At 37.7% G+C, this 17,702-nt stretch overlaps 1 protein-coding gene across 1 annotated transcript in view; it reads left to right on the top strand.

The window, feature by feature from the left end:
* SPMIP7 (sperm microtubule inner protein 7) overlaps positions 1-17,702 on the top strand; it is a 57,260-nt gene that overhangs the window by 18,090 nt on the left and 21,468 nt on the right. Inside the window, exons 4-6 of the mRNA XM_024115084.1 lie at positions 7,042-7,118; positions 9,701-9,839; positions 10,877-10,944. Coding sequence (XP_023970852.1) covers positions 7,042-7,118; positions 9,701-9,839; positions 10,877-10,944 — 284 coding nt within the window. The remainder of the gene's footprint in view (positions 1-7,041; positions 7,119-9,700; positions 9,840-10,876; positions 10,945-17,702) is intronic.

Here is a 17,702-nt window from a genome sequence, read left to right as displayed (position 1 = left end):
GTGTCCCCTGCATCGGCAGGCGGACTCTCAACCACTGAGCCACCAGGGAAGCCCCAGTAGCACCTTTCTTGATGAATGAAAATCCCTTCTCAAAAAGCTAGAAAATGGACAGCAAAGGAAACCAACAATAGTACAAAGCGAGAAAAAAGATAACAGAAGAAATTAATGAAGTACAGGAGATGGAGTAACATGCACTCAACTATCCTGCCTTAATAATGTAGAAAGCTGAACAAATTATGAGAAATAATGGCTTCCAGACACTAGACAAGAGGCAGTGAAGTACTGAGCTCTCTGAGGAAGGAAGGAGAACAGTGTGAACTCCACAATCGTACTGGCTTACTACCCGGAGACAGTTTCTAAACCACAGTCCAGGGAAGGGAAGTCCATACAAAGCTTCACACTCTCATGCAGTTGAGGAGACAGAGATTGGTGTTCTGGGGGTGAGGGGCAAGTCAAGGAGAATTTGCAGAGTAGGATACCAGGGAGGAGGGAGCTACAGAGAGGGGGCTCTGGAGATCTGGGAGAGAGAATGAGCAGATCTTTGAGCACTGATCTGTGCCTCCTTAAGGGGAAACTACCAAAGCTGAGGAAACACCTATTGTAAAGAACTGGCATGATCATTTTCTGAAGCTCAAACAGGCAGGGGATGTCCATGTCCCCACAAAGTAGAAAGAAGAAACTTTTTAGTTCATGGGATGTCAGGTGAATGCTTCAGAAGGATATCACCTCTGTAGTCAGGCTTAGTTAGCCCTACTCTAAAGCTTCCTCTGGACTTTAATGAACAAAGCTTAAAAGCAACCCTCAAAAGCACCCAGCTGATTTCAAGTACTGAACTTTGTGCTGGAACAGAATCCAACACTATTTAAGTATTAAAATAAGTTCTAGCAACCAGTAAACTAACATCCAAAATAAGCAAAACTCAATTAAAAATTAATTTTTATGCAAAGGAGAAGAAAAATATTACCCATAGTCAGGAGCAAAAGTAAGTCAGTAATGCCAGACACAGAAGTGACAGACATGAAGAAACAAGCAGACAGGGATATGTTCAAGCAGCTATTACAAATGTGTCCCCTACATTCAGGATGTAGAGGAGACCACAACTATGATGATGTGGAAAATGGGCCATACAAACAAGACTCAGAAGGACTTCTAGAGAAAAACACCATGTCTAAAATGAAAGATAAATGGATAGCTTCAAGAACAGATTAGACACTGCAGAATAAAAGGTCAGTGAAATTAAAGACAGCAGTAGAAACTCGAACATGAAATACAGAGAGAAAATTAACAAATAAAGCATCAGTCAGCTGTGGGACAGTGTCGAGCAGTCTAACATACATGTAATTGGAATTCCAGGGAAAAAAGGAAGGTGGGAAAAAATATTTGGGGAAATAATGGACCAAGTTATTCCTAACTGAAGAAAATTATAAATCTTCAGACCCCCAAAATTCAGCAAATGCCAAGCTGAGTAAAGATAAATAAAACCATGCAACATCAATCATATTGTGGAAAAACAGTGATAAAGAGAAAATCCTAAAATAGTTAGAGAAAAAAAATTATGTACAGAGGAACACATGTAAGAATGACAGTAGGTTTCTTGTCAGAATCTGTGTAAGCCAGAATAAAATGAAGACACATTTTAAATTTTTAAAAAATCAACTAAGAACACTTTAGCCAGAAATAACACATTTCAAAAATAAAGTCAAAACACACAAGGACATTTTCAGAAAAACCAAGCTGAGAAAATTCTTTGCTAGCAGACATAAAGGAAGTTCTTTAGATAGAAAAAACTAAAGTATATGGAAATTTGAGTTTCCACAATGAAATGGATTTGAGATCAACAGAAATGGCGAATATGTGGGTAAAAATAAAATACTATGTTTTGTTTTTAAGTTAATTAAAGTATACTGACTGTTAAAGAAACAACCATTACAAGTAGTTAGAGGTTATAGCATATGTAGGAGTAAACTGTATAACAGTAACCCAGGGAATGTCAGGATGAAAATGGGGATATGCTGTTGTAATTTTTACACCATTTGTGAAATGGTGTAATATACTGTAAACCCTAGAATTAAAGACGTGTATTATAAATCCTAGAGTGACCATGATGAAAGAAAGAGAGAGAGAGAGAGAAAGAAAGAAAGCTAATAGGCAGAGATAAAATTAAATTGTAAAGAGGAAAAAAATTACCTTAACTAATCCAAAACAAAGTAATGCAAAAGGAAAAGGAGCAGGTGAAACAAATAGTAAAGCTAGATTTAAACCAAATTATGTCAATTGTTATATTGACTCTAACTATATATAATTAAATTTAAAGTCAGCAATTTTTATGTTGGATAAAAAAATTAATACCCAACTATATTCTGGCTACAAGAAAACCATGTTAAATAGAAATAGATAAATTTTAAGATGGGAAAGTATACACTGCACAAAAAAGAGTTAAAGAAAACAGAAGTATCTGTACTAATATCAAACGAAGTAGATTTCAGAACAAGAAATTTTACCAGATAGATATTCCATGATGATAAAGAAGGTCAATTTATAAAATGACCTAATAACACAACTCAGATACATGAAGCAAAAACTGATGGAACTGAAAAGCAGATCCACAATCACTATCAGAGATTTAAACACTCCATTCTTAGTAACTGATAGAAAAGGTAGACAGGAAAAAAAGTGAAGATAAAGAAGATATGAAAAGAAGATATAAAAAAACATTATTGACTGGCTTGACCTAGTTGGTATAGTCCACACAACAACAGCAGAATAGGAATTCTTTTCAATTCACACAGAGGGTTCACCAAGGTAAATTGTATTCTGGGACATAAAACAAATCAATAAATTAAAAGAATTGAAATTATACACAGAATACACTCTGATTGCAAATGAATTAAGGTAGAAATCAGTAATGAAAGGTATCAGGTAAAGACTGAAGATGCACACACATGTTTAGGGTCTAGCAATATAGCACGTGGTTACTACATCATGATAAAGGTAAGTCTACCCCAGCAATGTAAGATTTGCTTAACTTTAGGAAATCGGTGAACATAACTAACTGTGTCACAGTAGAAAAGTCATATACTCATCTAAACATAGGCAAAAAAAGAAAAAAGTTTGATGAAAAGAACTGAAAATTATCCTCCAATTAACAATAGATATCTATGAAAAGGTAAATCAAACAATATTTGAACTCTACACATTGGAGTTCCTAGCCAGCCAAATCAAAGAAACATAAAAATAGTATAAAACTTAGAAAGCGTTAAACGAATCTATTATTCTTGATAATATGATTGTGTATGTTAAAAATCCAATTAAATCTGCAGTTAACTTACCAAAATTAAAAAATGAGTGTAATAAAGTTTCTAGAAATAAATTTTATTATAAAATCATTAATTGTATTCTAAATATCAGTGAGAAGCAGAACATTTTTTTAAAGTTTAAGCTATCATTTAAAATTGCATCAAAATTATTAACTATTGCATAATAAATCTAACAAAACATATTCAAGAACCCTCTGGCAAAACTAGTAAGTGTATTGAGAGAAATTTTAAAATACCCAAATAGATAGAGAAATATACTATTATCTGGATTGGAAGGCTCAACATTTAAAGCTTTTTTAGACCTTTCTAAGTTGATTTATAGTTTCAATGCAATTTCAATCAATATCCTATCTGTGTATTTGTGGAAATTGAAAATTTCTTTATAAAATGGATACAGAAACCAAAGAATCAGAAATAACCAAGACTATTCTTAGGAAGAAGGGAAAATCAATATTCATTTGTAATAAAAACTCTCAACAAATTAGATTTATAAAGGGACTTCCTCAACCTGATATTTAAGGCATCTGTGATAAACTAAGGCTAAGGTAATGATGAAAGACAATTTTCTTTCTCTAAAATCAGGAACAAGACAAAAATGCCTGCTCTTACCACTTTTATTTTCCATCCAGTGGAAGTAATGGCTATTGCAGCAGGGTAAGGAAGAGAGGTAGAAGTCATAAATATTGGAAAGTAAGAAACAAATCTATCTTTACATAGAGATGACATAATATTTATAGGAGATCCTCAGGAATCTTCAAAACAACTACTAAAAGTAATAGCTGAATTTATTAAAGGCATAGGTTTATTGTTAATATACAAAAACCGGTTGTATTTGTGCATATCAGAAGCCAACAATTGGAAAATGAAATTTCAAAAGATTCTGTTTACAATAGGGCCAAAATCAACATAGAATTTAGTGAAACACATGCACATTTTCTTCACTGACAACTAGAGTACATTGCTGAATGAAATCAATTAAAGAAGTCCTAAATAAATGGAAAGCAAACCAGGCTTATGGACTGAAAGACATTATTCTTAATATGTTAAAGCTTCCCCAGTTGATCTATAGACAGCTTCAGTGCAAACTCCATCAAAATCTTAAGAGGCACTTTTGAAGAAATTGGCAAGCTGATTATAAAATCAATATAAAATGGAAACTTAAAATAGCTAAAACAATTTTGAATAAGAAGAATAAACTTGGAGGATTTATGCCACCTGATTTCAAGTCTTACTATAAGTTACAATAATCAGTACCAAAGGGAAAATGATAGATACAGATTAATGGAACATAAAAGAGAGTCCAGAAGTGGAGCCACCTAATATATTGCCATTTGATTTTTTTAATGTGCCAAGGCATTTTAGTGAAGAAAGGGAAGTCAATATATTACTAAAACAACTGGATATCCTATGGGGAAAAAAAATCAAGTTTTACTATATTAACATATACAAAAAATTAACCTTAAAATGGATAATAGACCTCAATATAAAATTAAGATTGTAAAAATTTAAAAATATTTAGATTTTCAAAATGTATTGTTAAGAAAATGAAACAGCAAGCCACACAATGGGAAAATATTCACAATCACATATATGACAAAGGATTTGTATCTATAATGTATAAAAACCTCTTAAAATCAATCAATAACAAGACGAACAGCCCAAGTGAAAAATGAACAAAAGAGCTGAACAGACACTTCACAAAAAAAATAAGAATGGCTAAAAAATACCTGAAAAGATGTTCAACATGCTGAGTCATTAGCAAAAAACAGTATATCCCCAAAATGGCTAAAATTTAAGACAGAAAATTCCAGGTGTTGACAAGGATCCAGAACACTGGAACTCTCACCCACTGCTGGTGGGATTGTGAAACATTACAGATACTTTGGAAACTCTTTAACACTTTGTTTAGTAGTTAAACACACACCTATCAAGGGTCCCAGCCATTCTACTCCTAGATATTTACCCAGGACAAATTTAAATGTATGTCCACACAATGACTTGAACATAAATATTCAAAGCAGCTTTATTCATAATTGCCAAAATGTGGAAACAAATGTTCACATGCATGTGAAAGTATGAACAAATTGTGGCATAGTCATACAATGGAATAGTATTCAGCAATAAAAATCTACTGATACATGCAACAACATGAATGAATCTCAGAATCATTATACTGAATGAAAGTAGCCAGAAACAAAATATTACCTACCAACTGATTCTATTTAAATAAAGCTCTAAAAATGCAAACCAATAGAGAGTGACAAAAAGCAGATCATTTGTTGCCCTGGCTTGGGAACGGGGAGATATGGATGCAAAGGGGCATGAGAAATACTTCTGCAAAATATAAATGCTCTGAATCTTGTCTGTTGTGTTTTCATGGGTATACACAGCTATAACGTCTCATCAAATTGTATGCATTTATCGAATTTAGTTCATTGCAGTATATTATACCTCAATACAGTTTTTTTTGTTTTTTTTTTGTGGTACGCAGGCCTCTCACTGTTGTGGCCTCTCCCGTTGTGGAGCACAGGCTCCAGACGCGCAGGCTCAGCGACCATGGCTCACGGGCCTAGCCACTCCGCGGCATGTGGGATCTTCCCGGACCGGGGCACGAACCCATGTCCCCTGCATCGGCAGGCGGACTCTCAACCACTGCGCCACCAGGGAAGCCCTACAGTTTATTTTTTTAATAAAGGATATGATAAACAACTTTATGCCAGTCAATCTGGCAACTTAGCTAAGTTGAGAAAATTCCTTGAAAACACAACAAAACTGACATAATAAGAAAGTCTGAGTAGCCCTATATCTATTAAATAGTTTAATTGATTATCAAAACACTCTCTACAGAAAAAACTCCAGGGCTAGATAGTTTTACTGATGAGTAAGATCAGATATTTAAGGAAGAAATAATATCATTTTACCCAAATAATATATTTAGGACAAAAGAAGCCTGTCACCAAAATATGAAAAAGATATTACAACAAGAATTAGTCTGATATGAACAGACAAAAAAATCCTTAGCAAAATTTTACCAAATTGAATTTGGTAATATATAAAAAGGATGATACATCACAACTAAGTGGGGATTATTCCAGGATTGCAAGATTTGTTTAGCATTCAAAAATCAGTGACTGTAATTTACTATATATGTTCTCAAACCATCACAGAGTTAAATTAAAAATAAATAACTATAAGATATCTAGGAAAGCATCAAATATTTTTAAATTAAACACCACAATTCTAAATAATCCATGGGTCAAAGAAGAAATCACAGGAGAAATTAGAAAATGTTTTAAACTGAATGATAAATTTGAAAATGAAACATATCAAATTTTGTATAAAGGAGTTAAAACTGTGCTAAGAGAAAAAAGTCTTTTGTGTATATATTAGAAAACAAGAAAGGTCTAAAATTAATTACATACATTTCAATCTTAAAACAATTATTAAGCCAAAAATCAGAAATGAGTAGAATAACATATATTTGTAAATTTTAATTTAATTAGTAGGAGTATACACACACGCGCACACACACACACACACACACACCATGTAAATTTCCAAGACAATAGAGGAAAGTAGGAAAGCATTAAATATGGTGGATCCAAGATGTGCTTTGAAAGAAGAAAAATGCAGAAAGAGAGAAAAAGAAAGCATGGTGAATATAACACATTAGCAATTTTCATTTACATCTAATCTTTTTAAACTTACTATTCATGCCTTCTAGGATGATGGAGAACCACTTTTACAATCAAACAAGAAATATAATGCAAAAGACTCATTTTACAAGTCCTCTACACAAAAGTAAGCATTTTTCCCCAGTAGAATTTGATTTTTTTTTTTTTTTTTTTTTTTTTTTTGGCGGTACGCGGGCCTCTCACTGTTGTGGCCTCTCCCGTTGGGGAGCACAGGCTCCAGACGCGCAGGCTCAGCGGCCAGGGCTCACGGGCCCAGCTGCTCCACGGCATGTGGGATCCTCCCGGACCGGGGCACAAACCCGTGTCCCCTACATCGGCAGGCGGACTCTCAACCACTGCGCCACCAGGGAAGCCCTAGAATTTGATTTAAAAATGTATTTCTTTTTTCTTTAATAACACATCTCCTTTGTGTCCACAATATCCTGGATCCTGTGAGTAATTCAAAGACTATCAGACACAATTCTTTACTTACCTACATTGATTGCTAAAGTAAACAGTTAAAGGAAGAAAACCTATATTTTATAGAAAAATAAAACTAAAACAGAAAGGAAAGTCTCTGAGAGAGAGGATGAGATAAGGATGTCCAGCATCATAGAAAATGAGAGCAGAGAAGTTTGAAGAACTTTTTTACTTAGTCGAAAATCTTATAGAGTATCTGTTATGTGTCCCTGCCCTAGGCTGTGAGATTCACCAGTGAATAAAAGACTCCTCCAATGAGCACTCACTCTAAAGGGAGACGGACAATAAGCCACAAACGTAATAAGTAAATAGATCATATCTTAGAAGGTGATGAGTCAATGAAAAAATAGGAGAGAAAAAATAGAACAGGATAAGAATATCAAGAGTGTCCTGTGTGTAGTAACAGGCTTCCATAATAACTAGGAGGTCTGGGTAGGCCTCCTTGAGCGATGAGATTTGAGCAGGAACTTGGAAGTGAGTGATGTGAAGATGTCTGGATTGACTACTTCCCAGTCAAAGGGAACGTAGAGCAAAAGCCCTGTGACAGAAGTGTGATTGAGGTGTCAAGGAAGAGCAAAGGCCAGGGGCCTACAGTGCAGTAACAGAGAGGTAGCAAAAGAAGAGGTCAGCGAGTGCCCAGGAACCAGATCTTGCTGGGCACTTGAAGAGATTGTAAACAGTAGGGTGTTAGCAGTGAAGTGGCCAGATCAGACTTGTGTATCAAAGTAGTCATGGTGGCTGCTGGGTTCAAAGTGGACTGGGTGAGGGGAGAAGCTGGGAGACCAGGCAGAAGGTTGCTGCTGTCATCTAGGTCAGAGGTAATGGCGTTCTGGAGGAGCGTGGTAGGAAGTTGTCACAGTTGCTGTGGCCTCTGGATACATTTTGAGAGCAGAGTCAACACAGTTTCCAGACTGGAGATTGTGAGTCTGAAAGAAAGAGGCATGGAGAATGATTCCAAGGTTTAGGGCTCTGCAGCTGGATGGACTGAAGCCATCACTTATCCAGAAGAAGGCAGGTGGAGAAGGTTTGGAGGGAAAGATCACGGGTCAGTTTTAGATGTGCTGAATATAAAGATGCTCATTAGACATCCAAGTGGATGTGTCAAGTCGGCAACGGGGTCTGTGCGTCTGCAGTCTGGGGGAGAGGTCTGGGCTGGAGGAACAAGTCTGGGTGTCATGGCTTATGGGCAGGGATGTCAAGCCCCAACACTGGATGAGCCAGAGGAGAATAGAGCTTGAGTCCTGGCATCTGTACATCAAGAAAGAGGAGAAAAAGGGGGGGCGGTGTCAGCAAAAGGGACTGAGAGGAGGGAACCAATGGGGGGGTGGGGGAGGAAATGCAGAGACCTAGTGCTCAGGTGGCAAACTAAGAAAGTGCTTTAGGGGGCAGGGGGGTGAACATAATGTGAATGTTACTGACTCCTCAGTGGCAGGTAATCAAGATCAGAGGTCTAACTTTGACCATCAGTGGCTGAGTGACCTTAAGCAAACAAATTCAGTTTTCTAAGCCATAGCTTATTTATTTGTAAATTAATGTTCTTCTTGCCCTGCTGCAAAGCTCAAATGAAATTTTTTTGGGTAAAGTGTAAGATGTATATAAGTGTATGCATTAGTTTTCTATTGCTGTGTAACAGATTACCACAATATGGCAGCTTTACATCATGCCCATTTAGTATCTCACGTTTGCATAAGACAGAGATGCTGGCAAGTCCCCGCTGAGTTCAATGCTCAGGGTTTCTCAGGCTGGAATCAAGAGGTCAGAAGCGGCTGAGTCCCAGTCTCGCAGGATCATTCGGATTGTTGGCAGAATTCAGCTCAGCGCAGCTCTAGGACTCACAGGATTTGTTTAAGGATAACTGAAGTGTGTCTGCTGCTGTTTTCTTGCTTCTTTTTAGGGGTCACCTGTTTAGGTCAGAACCACTTAGGATAATCTGCCTTTTTTTTTTTTTGATTACTCAGATTCAACTGATTAGGGACCTTAATTATCTGTGCACAATCCCTTTTTGCTATATAAAGTTGCCATATAAACTATCACAGGCGTGATACCCTACCGTATACATTTGCTCTGCCCACACTTGAGGGGAGGTGACTACATACAGTATGTACACCAGGGGCAGGAATCTTGGGGGGCAGTTTAGAATTCTTCCTACCACAGAATATGATATTGTTAAGAACTATGCCAACTGAATATGTATTTTTCATAAAATGTCATTATTTAATAATTTCATAGGGCTTATGAAATGGTTCCTTGGGACAAGATGCTACCACCAAAACTTGATCCAGAAAAAACAACAGTGGAAAAAGCTGCTGAACCTATCTCACAGAGTTTTACACTGAAAAGGTACGAAGGATTGCCAGCAATAACTCAGGTCAGTGATCACCTCTCATAATGAAGTTTTTTAATACATAAAAGTACACAAAACTAAAAAGGAAATCAATTATATTGAAATACAGTTCTAAACATAGACTCCTAAGGGGTTTTTGAACTACAGGTTAAGAAGCCCACAGTATCTTGATCACCTCTCATAATGAAGTTTTTTAATGCATAAAACTACACAGAACTGAAAAGGAAATCAATTATATTGAAGTACAGTTCTAAACATGGACTCCTAAGAGGTTTGTGAACTACAGGTTAAGAAGCCCACAGTATCTTGAAAAACTTCAGCTTTTACAGAGAAAATGATCATTAGAGAGGAAAATATAGTTTTAATATAAAATGTCAGCACAGGATTTGTGCACAGAAATTAAAACCAATTAAAGGACCAAAACTGTGTCTGGATTCCTATAACTATTTTTAAGGATCTCTCAACTCCTTTAAAATATTTTTATACCTTGTGAAAATTGGTCTTTTATTACATATTGTTTGGTGTGGAATTATACTAGCATCCAAAGTCCTTCCTGGCGAGATGATGGTCTAAGATGACGGCTCTGGGTGGGGGAGACTAGCCTGGGGCTGTGGAACATGGGCTAAGGGGGAGCCAGGAAAGCACAGTCTTGGGATGAAAATCCAAACCAGACCTTTCACAAGGGCTTCAGCCCAAAGGAGGTGGCTAACGCGGCAGATTCCAGCGGTGAGAAAACAAACTGACCCTGAGGGTCTGCAAGCAGAGCAGAGACCAGGAGTGGCTCTGGAGCAACCCCCGGAGTGAATAAGGGTGCTCGGGGAATGCTTTCCATTGGGTGGCTGGGGCTCTTGCCTGTGATACGAGAGGACTGAAGCTTGTATGCTAGAAATTACAGTAACTTAGAACATATATACCAGAGATTACAGTAATTGGAACTTAAATACTAGAAATTACAGTAACTTAGAACATATATACTAGAGATTACAGTAATTGGAACTTAAATACTAGAAATTACAGTAACTTGGTTAAATACTTGTCATTCGTTTTGATGGTGATTTTAGATGGTTGGTGGACTAAGGGACAGATTTCAAACAAGATCTTTCTTGGCACCAGTCAAACCAGTCAATTTGTAAGTTTTATCTCCTAATGTTCTCATCAGTAGACCTTTTGCTGTCACATATTTATCATAAGAATCAGAGGCTCTAGCCCATGGGTGAGGGGCATGTCCTCCAGAGAGCATCCCAGAGGCCCTCAGACTTTGTCCCTGTGGCTGGAAAGAGAACACAAATCCCAGTTCAGTCACTCAGTGTTGCCAGCTTTCTCTTGGTTTCTCTTAACCCTTCTTAAAATTTAGACTATCAAATATACCACAACCTTTAAAAATAAGGAGTGTTTTATATGTCACTTGATATGAAGAATTATAATGTTGTAAAATGCATGGACTTCAAGGGATTATGAATTATTTTCTATCAACTTTTGTATCGTATAGTTATTTTGAGTTCTATTTATGCTAGAAACAATGATTTATTACTAATCTTTCCACATAGGTAATTTTGTGCATTTAGTCTAAAAAACTTGGTGTTTCTGTCTTTGAAAATGTCACTATTTTGTCTCTTTTTTCTTCTTTTGACCCACAATACAGCCATCATCTCTGTTTTTATTTTTTAAATTTATCTTTGAATAATTCTTATATAAAAATGTAAAATAAAAATATGATATAATCTGCGTGTCTACTTCCCAACTATAAAAACAAACCGTCACTAACACCACAGAAGCCCCTACATACTTCTCTCTAAGCACATGTGCCTTCCTAAGGGATCACCATTATTCCGGCTGTGAAGTTTCACATTTTCACGCACCCTTAAAACATATGTGTTATTCTTAATCAAGATGTGGAATTGTGCTCCATGTTTACAAGTGGTAAATAAGTGTTCCATGTTTATAAGTGGTATCAAACGTATATTCTTACAAATTAACATTTTTATTCAGTATTGTGTTTGTGAGACTCATGCTGGCATCTCTAGGTGTTCATTTTCTCTGACGCATACTCTTCCATTGAATCGTTATACCACAATTTATTCATCCATTCTCATAACTTAATTTTTTGTCTGATTTCTGTTGGAGTTGGAAACAGTATCCCCATATATTTATAAAGTATAAAGCTATTTCTGGGTTTTATGTATACATCCTTACATCTACAATTGCTACATCAATACGTGTAAACGTCTTTATGTTCTAAATATTGCTACGTTATTCTCCAAATGAATTTTACCAATGGACCAACCATCAGCAATGCTTGAATTCCCACTACTGTACTTTGTGGCCAGCATTTGGAATTTTCAAATTAGAAAAATTCTAATTTTAGAAGCATGAAATTGTACTTCATTATAATTTTAACATTTACCTGGTTACTAATAACCATTTTTTTTTGTAAGTTGTAAATTACTGCATGTTCACATGTATAACTTACTTGTTCATATATTTTGTCTTTTACTGATTGATTATAGAAATTTTTAAGTCTATTATTCTGGATTAAAATCCTTTATTGGTAATATGCATATCTCCTTCTAGGCTGTGACTTTTCTATTTTATAGTGCCCTTTGCTGAACTGAAGTTCAGAATTTTAATATAACTGAATTCATCAATATTTACCTCCATATCTTGTTATATTTGTGGAATTTTAAATAGATCTTTCCCTATCCAGAAGTAAAAAGTATATTATTCTTCATTTACTTTTTTCCTAACAATAATTAAAGTTTTGCTTTTCATATTTATCTCTTTAAAACATTTGAAGTCAATTCTCACTTATGATCTGAGCCAGGGACCCATTTCTCAGCAAGACTCGGCAGTTGTCCTGTCCCAGTTTAGTGAGTAGACTGCTGAGCAGACTAATGAGTGATTTGGAGCCTGCAACCCATTAGTGGAGAGTCACAACCAGCATTTTGTGGAAATTAAATAGAATAGAAAACATAAGAATGAATCACATGGAACTTTAAACAGATATGTGTATTTTGCAACAAACACTGTGGCCAGTTATGAAGAATAGTGTGAGACAGACAGATAATGCATAAGAAGAATGCATGCGTCCACAGTGAGATAATCCCATCTTTTGTTCCCTGGAGTTTCATATGATGTTCTGGTTTGATGATGGTCAATTTGATCGTCACCTCAATGGGAGGGTTTTTAATCTTGTACATTTAATTTTATATTTACCTAATCCATCATTAATTGCAAAGCAAAGTATGGGAGATTTTTAGGCCTTAGTCAGCAAAATTAATAAGTTATTAATAAATTTAAGTTATGGAAAAATAATATCAAAGGTGACATTTTTCAAATCTTTAACAATTGTATGTAGTACTTCAATAAAACCAGCATAAATTGCCCTTTAACGAAGGAGTTTTTGGAGAACCTTCAAGATGACAGAGGAGTAAGACTTCCGCCCCACAAATACATCAAAAATAAACCTACATGTGGAACAACTACAGAACACCTACTGAATGCTGACAGAAGACCTCAGACCTCCCAAAAGGCAAGAAACTCCCCATGTACCTGGGTAGGGCAAAAGAAAAAAGAAAAAACAGAGACAAAAGAATAGGGACAGGACCCACACCAGTGGGAGGAAGCTGTGAAGGAGGAAAGGTTTCCACACACTAGAAGCCCTTTCGCGGGTGGAGACTGTGGGTGGCGGAGGGGGGAAGCTTCGGAGCCGCGGAGGAGAGCGCAGCAACAGGGTGCGGAGGGCAAAGCAGAGAGATTCCCGCAGAGGGTCGGTGCCGACCAGCACTCACCAGCCAGAGAGGCTTGTCTGCTCACCCGCTCGGGCGGGCGGGGGCTGGGAGCTGAGGCTCGGGCTTCAGAAGTCAGACCCCAGGGAGAGGACTGGGTTTGGCTGCTTGAACACAGCCTGAAGGGGGCTAGTGCACCACAGCTAGCCAGGAGGGAGTCCGGGAAAAAGTCTGGAGCTGCCGAAGAGACAAGAGACCATTTTTTCAGGGTGCATGAGGAGAGGGGATTCAGAGCACCACCGAAACGAGCTCCAGAGATGGGTGCGAGCCACGGCTATCAGCGCGGACCCCAGAGACAGGCATGAAATGCTAAGGCCGCTGCTGCCGCCACCAAGAAGCCTGTGTGTGAGCACAGGTCACTATCCACATCTCCCCTCACGGGAGCCTGTGCAGCCTGCCACCGCCAGGGTCCCATAATCCAGGGACAACTTCGCCGGGAGAACGCACGGTGCCTCAGGCTGTTGCAACATCACACTGGCACCTAAACGAGCTCCAGAGATGGGTGCGAGCCACGACTATCAGCGCGGACCCCAGAGACAGGCATGAAACGCTAAGGCCGCTGCTGCCGCCACCAAGAAGCCTGTGTGTGAGCACAGGTCACTATCCACATCTCCCCTCACGGGAGCCTGTGCAGCCTGCCACCGCCAGGGTCCCATAATCCAGGGACAACTTCGCCGGGAGAACGCACGGTGCCTCAGGCTGTTGCAACATCACACTGGCCTCTGCCACCGCAGGCTCACCCCACATTACGTACCCATCCCTCTCCCTGGCCTGAGTGAGCCAGAGCCCCCTAATCAGCCTCTCCTTTAACCCCCTCCTGTCTGGGCAAAGAAAAGATGCCAGAGGGCAACCTACATGCAGAGGAGGGGCCAAATCCAAAGCTGAACCCCAGGAGCTGTGCGAACAGAGAAGGGAAAGGGAAATCTCTCCCAGCAGCCTCAGGAGCAGCGGATTAAATCTCCACAATCAACTTGAGGTATGCTGCATCTGTGGAATACCTGAATAGAAAATGAATCATCCCAAAATAGAGGTGGTAGACTTTGGGAGCAACTGTAGACTTGGGGTTTGCTGTCTGCGACTCTTTTGTTTCTGACTTTTATGTTTATCTCAATATAGTTCTTAGCGCTTGTTATCATTGGTGGATTTGTTTATTGGTTTGGTTGCTCTCTTCGTTTTTTTAATTACTTTAAAAAATGTTTTATTATTTTTAAATTTTTTTTATATTTTATTTTATTTTATTATTTTTGCTTTCTCTCTTTTTTTCCTCCCATTTCTTCTGAGCCATGTGGCTAACAGGGTCTTGGTGATCTGGCTGGCTGTCAGGCCTGAGCCTCTGAGGTGGGAGAGCCAGGTTCAGGACATTGGACCACCAGAGACCTCCCAGCCCCATGTAATATCAATCAGTGAGAGCTCTCACAGAGATCTCCATCTCAACGCTAAGAACCAACTCCACTCAATCACCAGCAAGCTCCAGTGCTGGACAACTCAGGCTAAACAACTAGCAAGACAGGAACACAACACCACCCATTAGCAGAAAGGCTGCCTAAAATCATAATAAATTCACAGACACCCCAAAACACACTACTGGACACAGTTCTGCTCACCAGAAAGACAAGCTCCAGCCTCATCCACCAGAACACAGGCACCAGTCCCCTCCACCAGGAAGCCTACACAACCCACTGAACCAACCTCACCCACTGGGGGTAGAAACCAAAAACAACGGGAACGACAAACCTGCAGCCTGCACAAAGGAGACCACAACCACAGTAAGTTAAGCAAAATGAGAAGACAGAAATACACAACAGTTAAAGGAGCAAAGTAAAAACCCACCAGACCAAACAAATGAAGAGGAAATAGGCAATCTACCTGAAAAAGAATTCAGAGTGATGATAGTAAAGATGTTCCAAAATCCTGGAAATAGAATGGAGAAAATACAAGAAACGTTTAACAAGGATCTAGAAGAACCAAAAAGCAAACACATAATTATGAAAAACACAATAAATGAAATTTAAAATTCTCTAGAAGGAATCAATAGCAGAATAACTGAGGTAGAAGAACCGATAAGTGACCTGGAAGATAAAATAGTGGAAATAACTACCTCAGAGCAGAATAAAGAAAAAAGAATGAAAATAATTGAGGACCATCTCAGAGACCTCTGGGACAACATTAAACACACCAACATTCCAATTATAGGGTCCCAGAAGAACAAGAGAAAAAGAAAGACACTGAGAAAATATTTGAAGGAATTGTAGTTGAAAGCTTCCCTAATATGGGAAAGGAAATAGTCTATCAAGTCCAGTAAGCACAGAGAGTCCCATACAGGATAAATCCAAAGAGAAACATGCCAAAACACATATTAATCAAACTATCAAAAATTAAATACACAGAAAAAGTATTAAAAGCAGCAAGGGAAAAACAACAAATAACATACAAGGGGATGCCCAAAAGGTTAACAGCTAATCTTTCAGCAGAAACTCTGCAAGCTAGAAGGGAGTGGTAGGACATATTTAAAGTGATGAAAGGGAAAAACCTACAACCAAGATTACTCTATCCAGCAAGGATCTCATTCACATTCGACAGAGAAATTAAAACCTTTACAGACAGGCAAAAGCTAAGAGAATTCAGCACCACCAAACCAGCTTTACAACAAATGCCAAAGGAACTTAAATGCTCATGGAACATTCTGGAGGATAGATCATATCTTGGGTCACAAATCAAGCCTTGGTAAATTTAAGAAAATGAAAATTTATCAAGTATCTTTTCTGACCACAACACTATGAGACTAGATACCAATTACAGGAAAAAAACTGTGAAAAATACAAACACATGGGGAGCTAAACAATACGCTACTAAGTAACCAAGATATCACTGAGGAAATCAAAGAGGAAATTTAAAAAAAGGTATTCCATGCACATGGAAATCAAAAGAAATCTGGAGTAGCAATACTTATATCAGACAAAATAGACTTTAAAATAAAGACTATTGAAAAATACAAACACATGGGGAGCTAAACAATACGCTACTAAGTAACCAAGATATCACTGAGGAAATCAAAGAGGAAATTTAAAAAAATACCTAGAAACAACTGACAATCAGAACACAGCAACCCAAAACCTATGGGATACAGCAACCCAAAACCTATGGGATGCAGCAAAAGCAGCTCTGAGAGGGAAGTTTATAGCAGTACAATCCTACCTCACGAAACAAGAAACATCTCAAATGAACAACCTAACCTTACACCTCAAGCAATTAGAGAAAGAAAAACAAAAGAAAAAAATCCCAAAGTTAGCGGAAGGAAGAAAATCTCAAATAAACAACATAACCTTACACCTAAAGCAATTAGAGAAAAAAAAAAAACAAAAGTTAGCAGTAGGAAAGAAATCATAAAGATCAGATCAGAAAGATATGAAAAACAAATGAAGGAAACAATAGGAAAGATCAATAAAACTAAAAGTGGTTCCTTGAGAAGATAAACAAAATTGATAAGAAAAAAAGGGAGAAGACTCAAATCAACAGAATTAGAAATGAAAAAGGAGAAGTAACAACTGACACTGCAGAAGTACAGGGATCATCAGAGATTACTACAAGCAACTATTTGCCAACAAAATGGACAACCTGGAAGAAATGGACAAATTCTTAGAAAAACACAACCTTCCAAGACTGAACCAGGAAGAAATAGAAAGTATGAACCGACCAATCACAAGCACTGTAACTGAGACTGTGATTTAAAATCTTCCAACAAACAAAAGCCCAGGACCAGATGACTTCACAGGTAAATTCTATCAAACATTTAGAGAAGATCTAACACCTATCCTTCTCCAACTCTTCCCAAATATAGCAGAGGGAGGAACACTCCCAAGCTCATTCTATGAGGCCACCATCACCCTGATACCAAAACTAGAAAAAGACGTCACAAAAAAAAATACAGGCCAGTAATACTGATGAACATAAATGCAAAAATCCTCAACAAAATACTAGCAAACAGAATCCAACAGCACATTAAAAGGATCATATACCATGATCAAGTGGAGTTTATCAAAGGAATGCAAGGATTCTTCAATATATGCAAATCAATCAATATGATACACCATATTAACAAATT

This window comes from Physeter macrocephalus, chromosome 5 (genome assembly GCF_002837175.3).
Source record: "Physeter macrocephalus isolate SW-GA chromosome 5, ASM283717v5, whole genome shotgun sequence".
Taxonomy (NCBI): domain Eukaryota; kingdom Metazoa; phylum Chordata; class Mammalia; order Artiodactyla; family Physeteridae; genus Physeter; species Physeter macrocephalus.
Note: the sequence above shows the minus strand (reverse complement) of the source record. Positions and strands in the feature narration are given on the sequence as shown.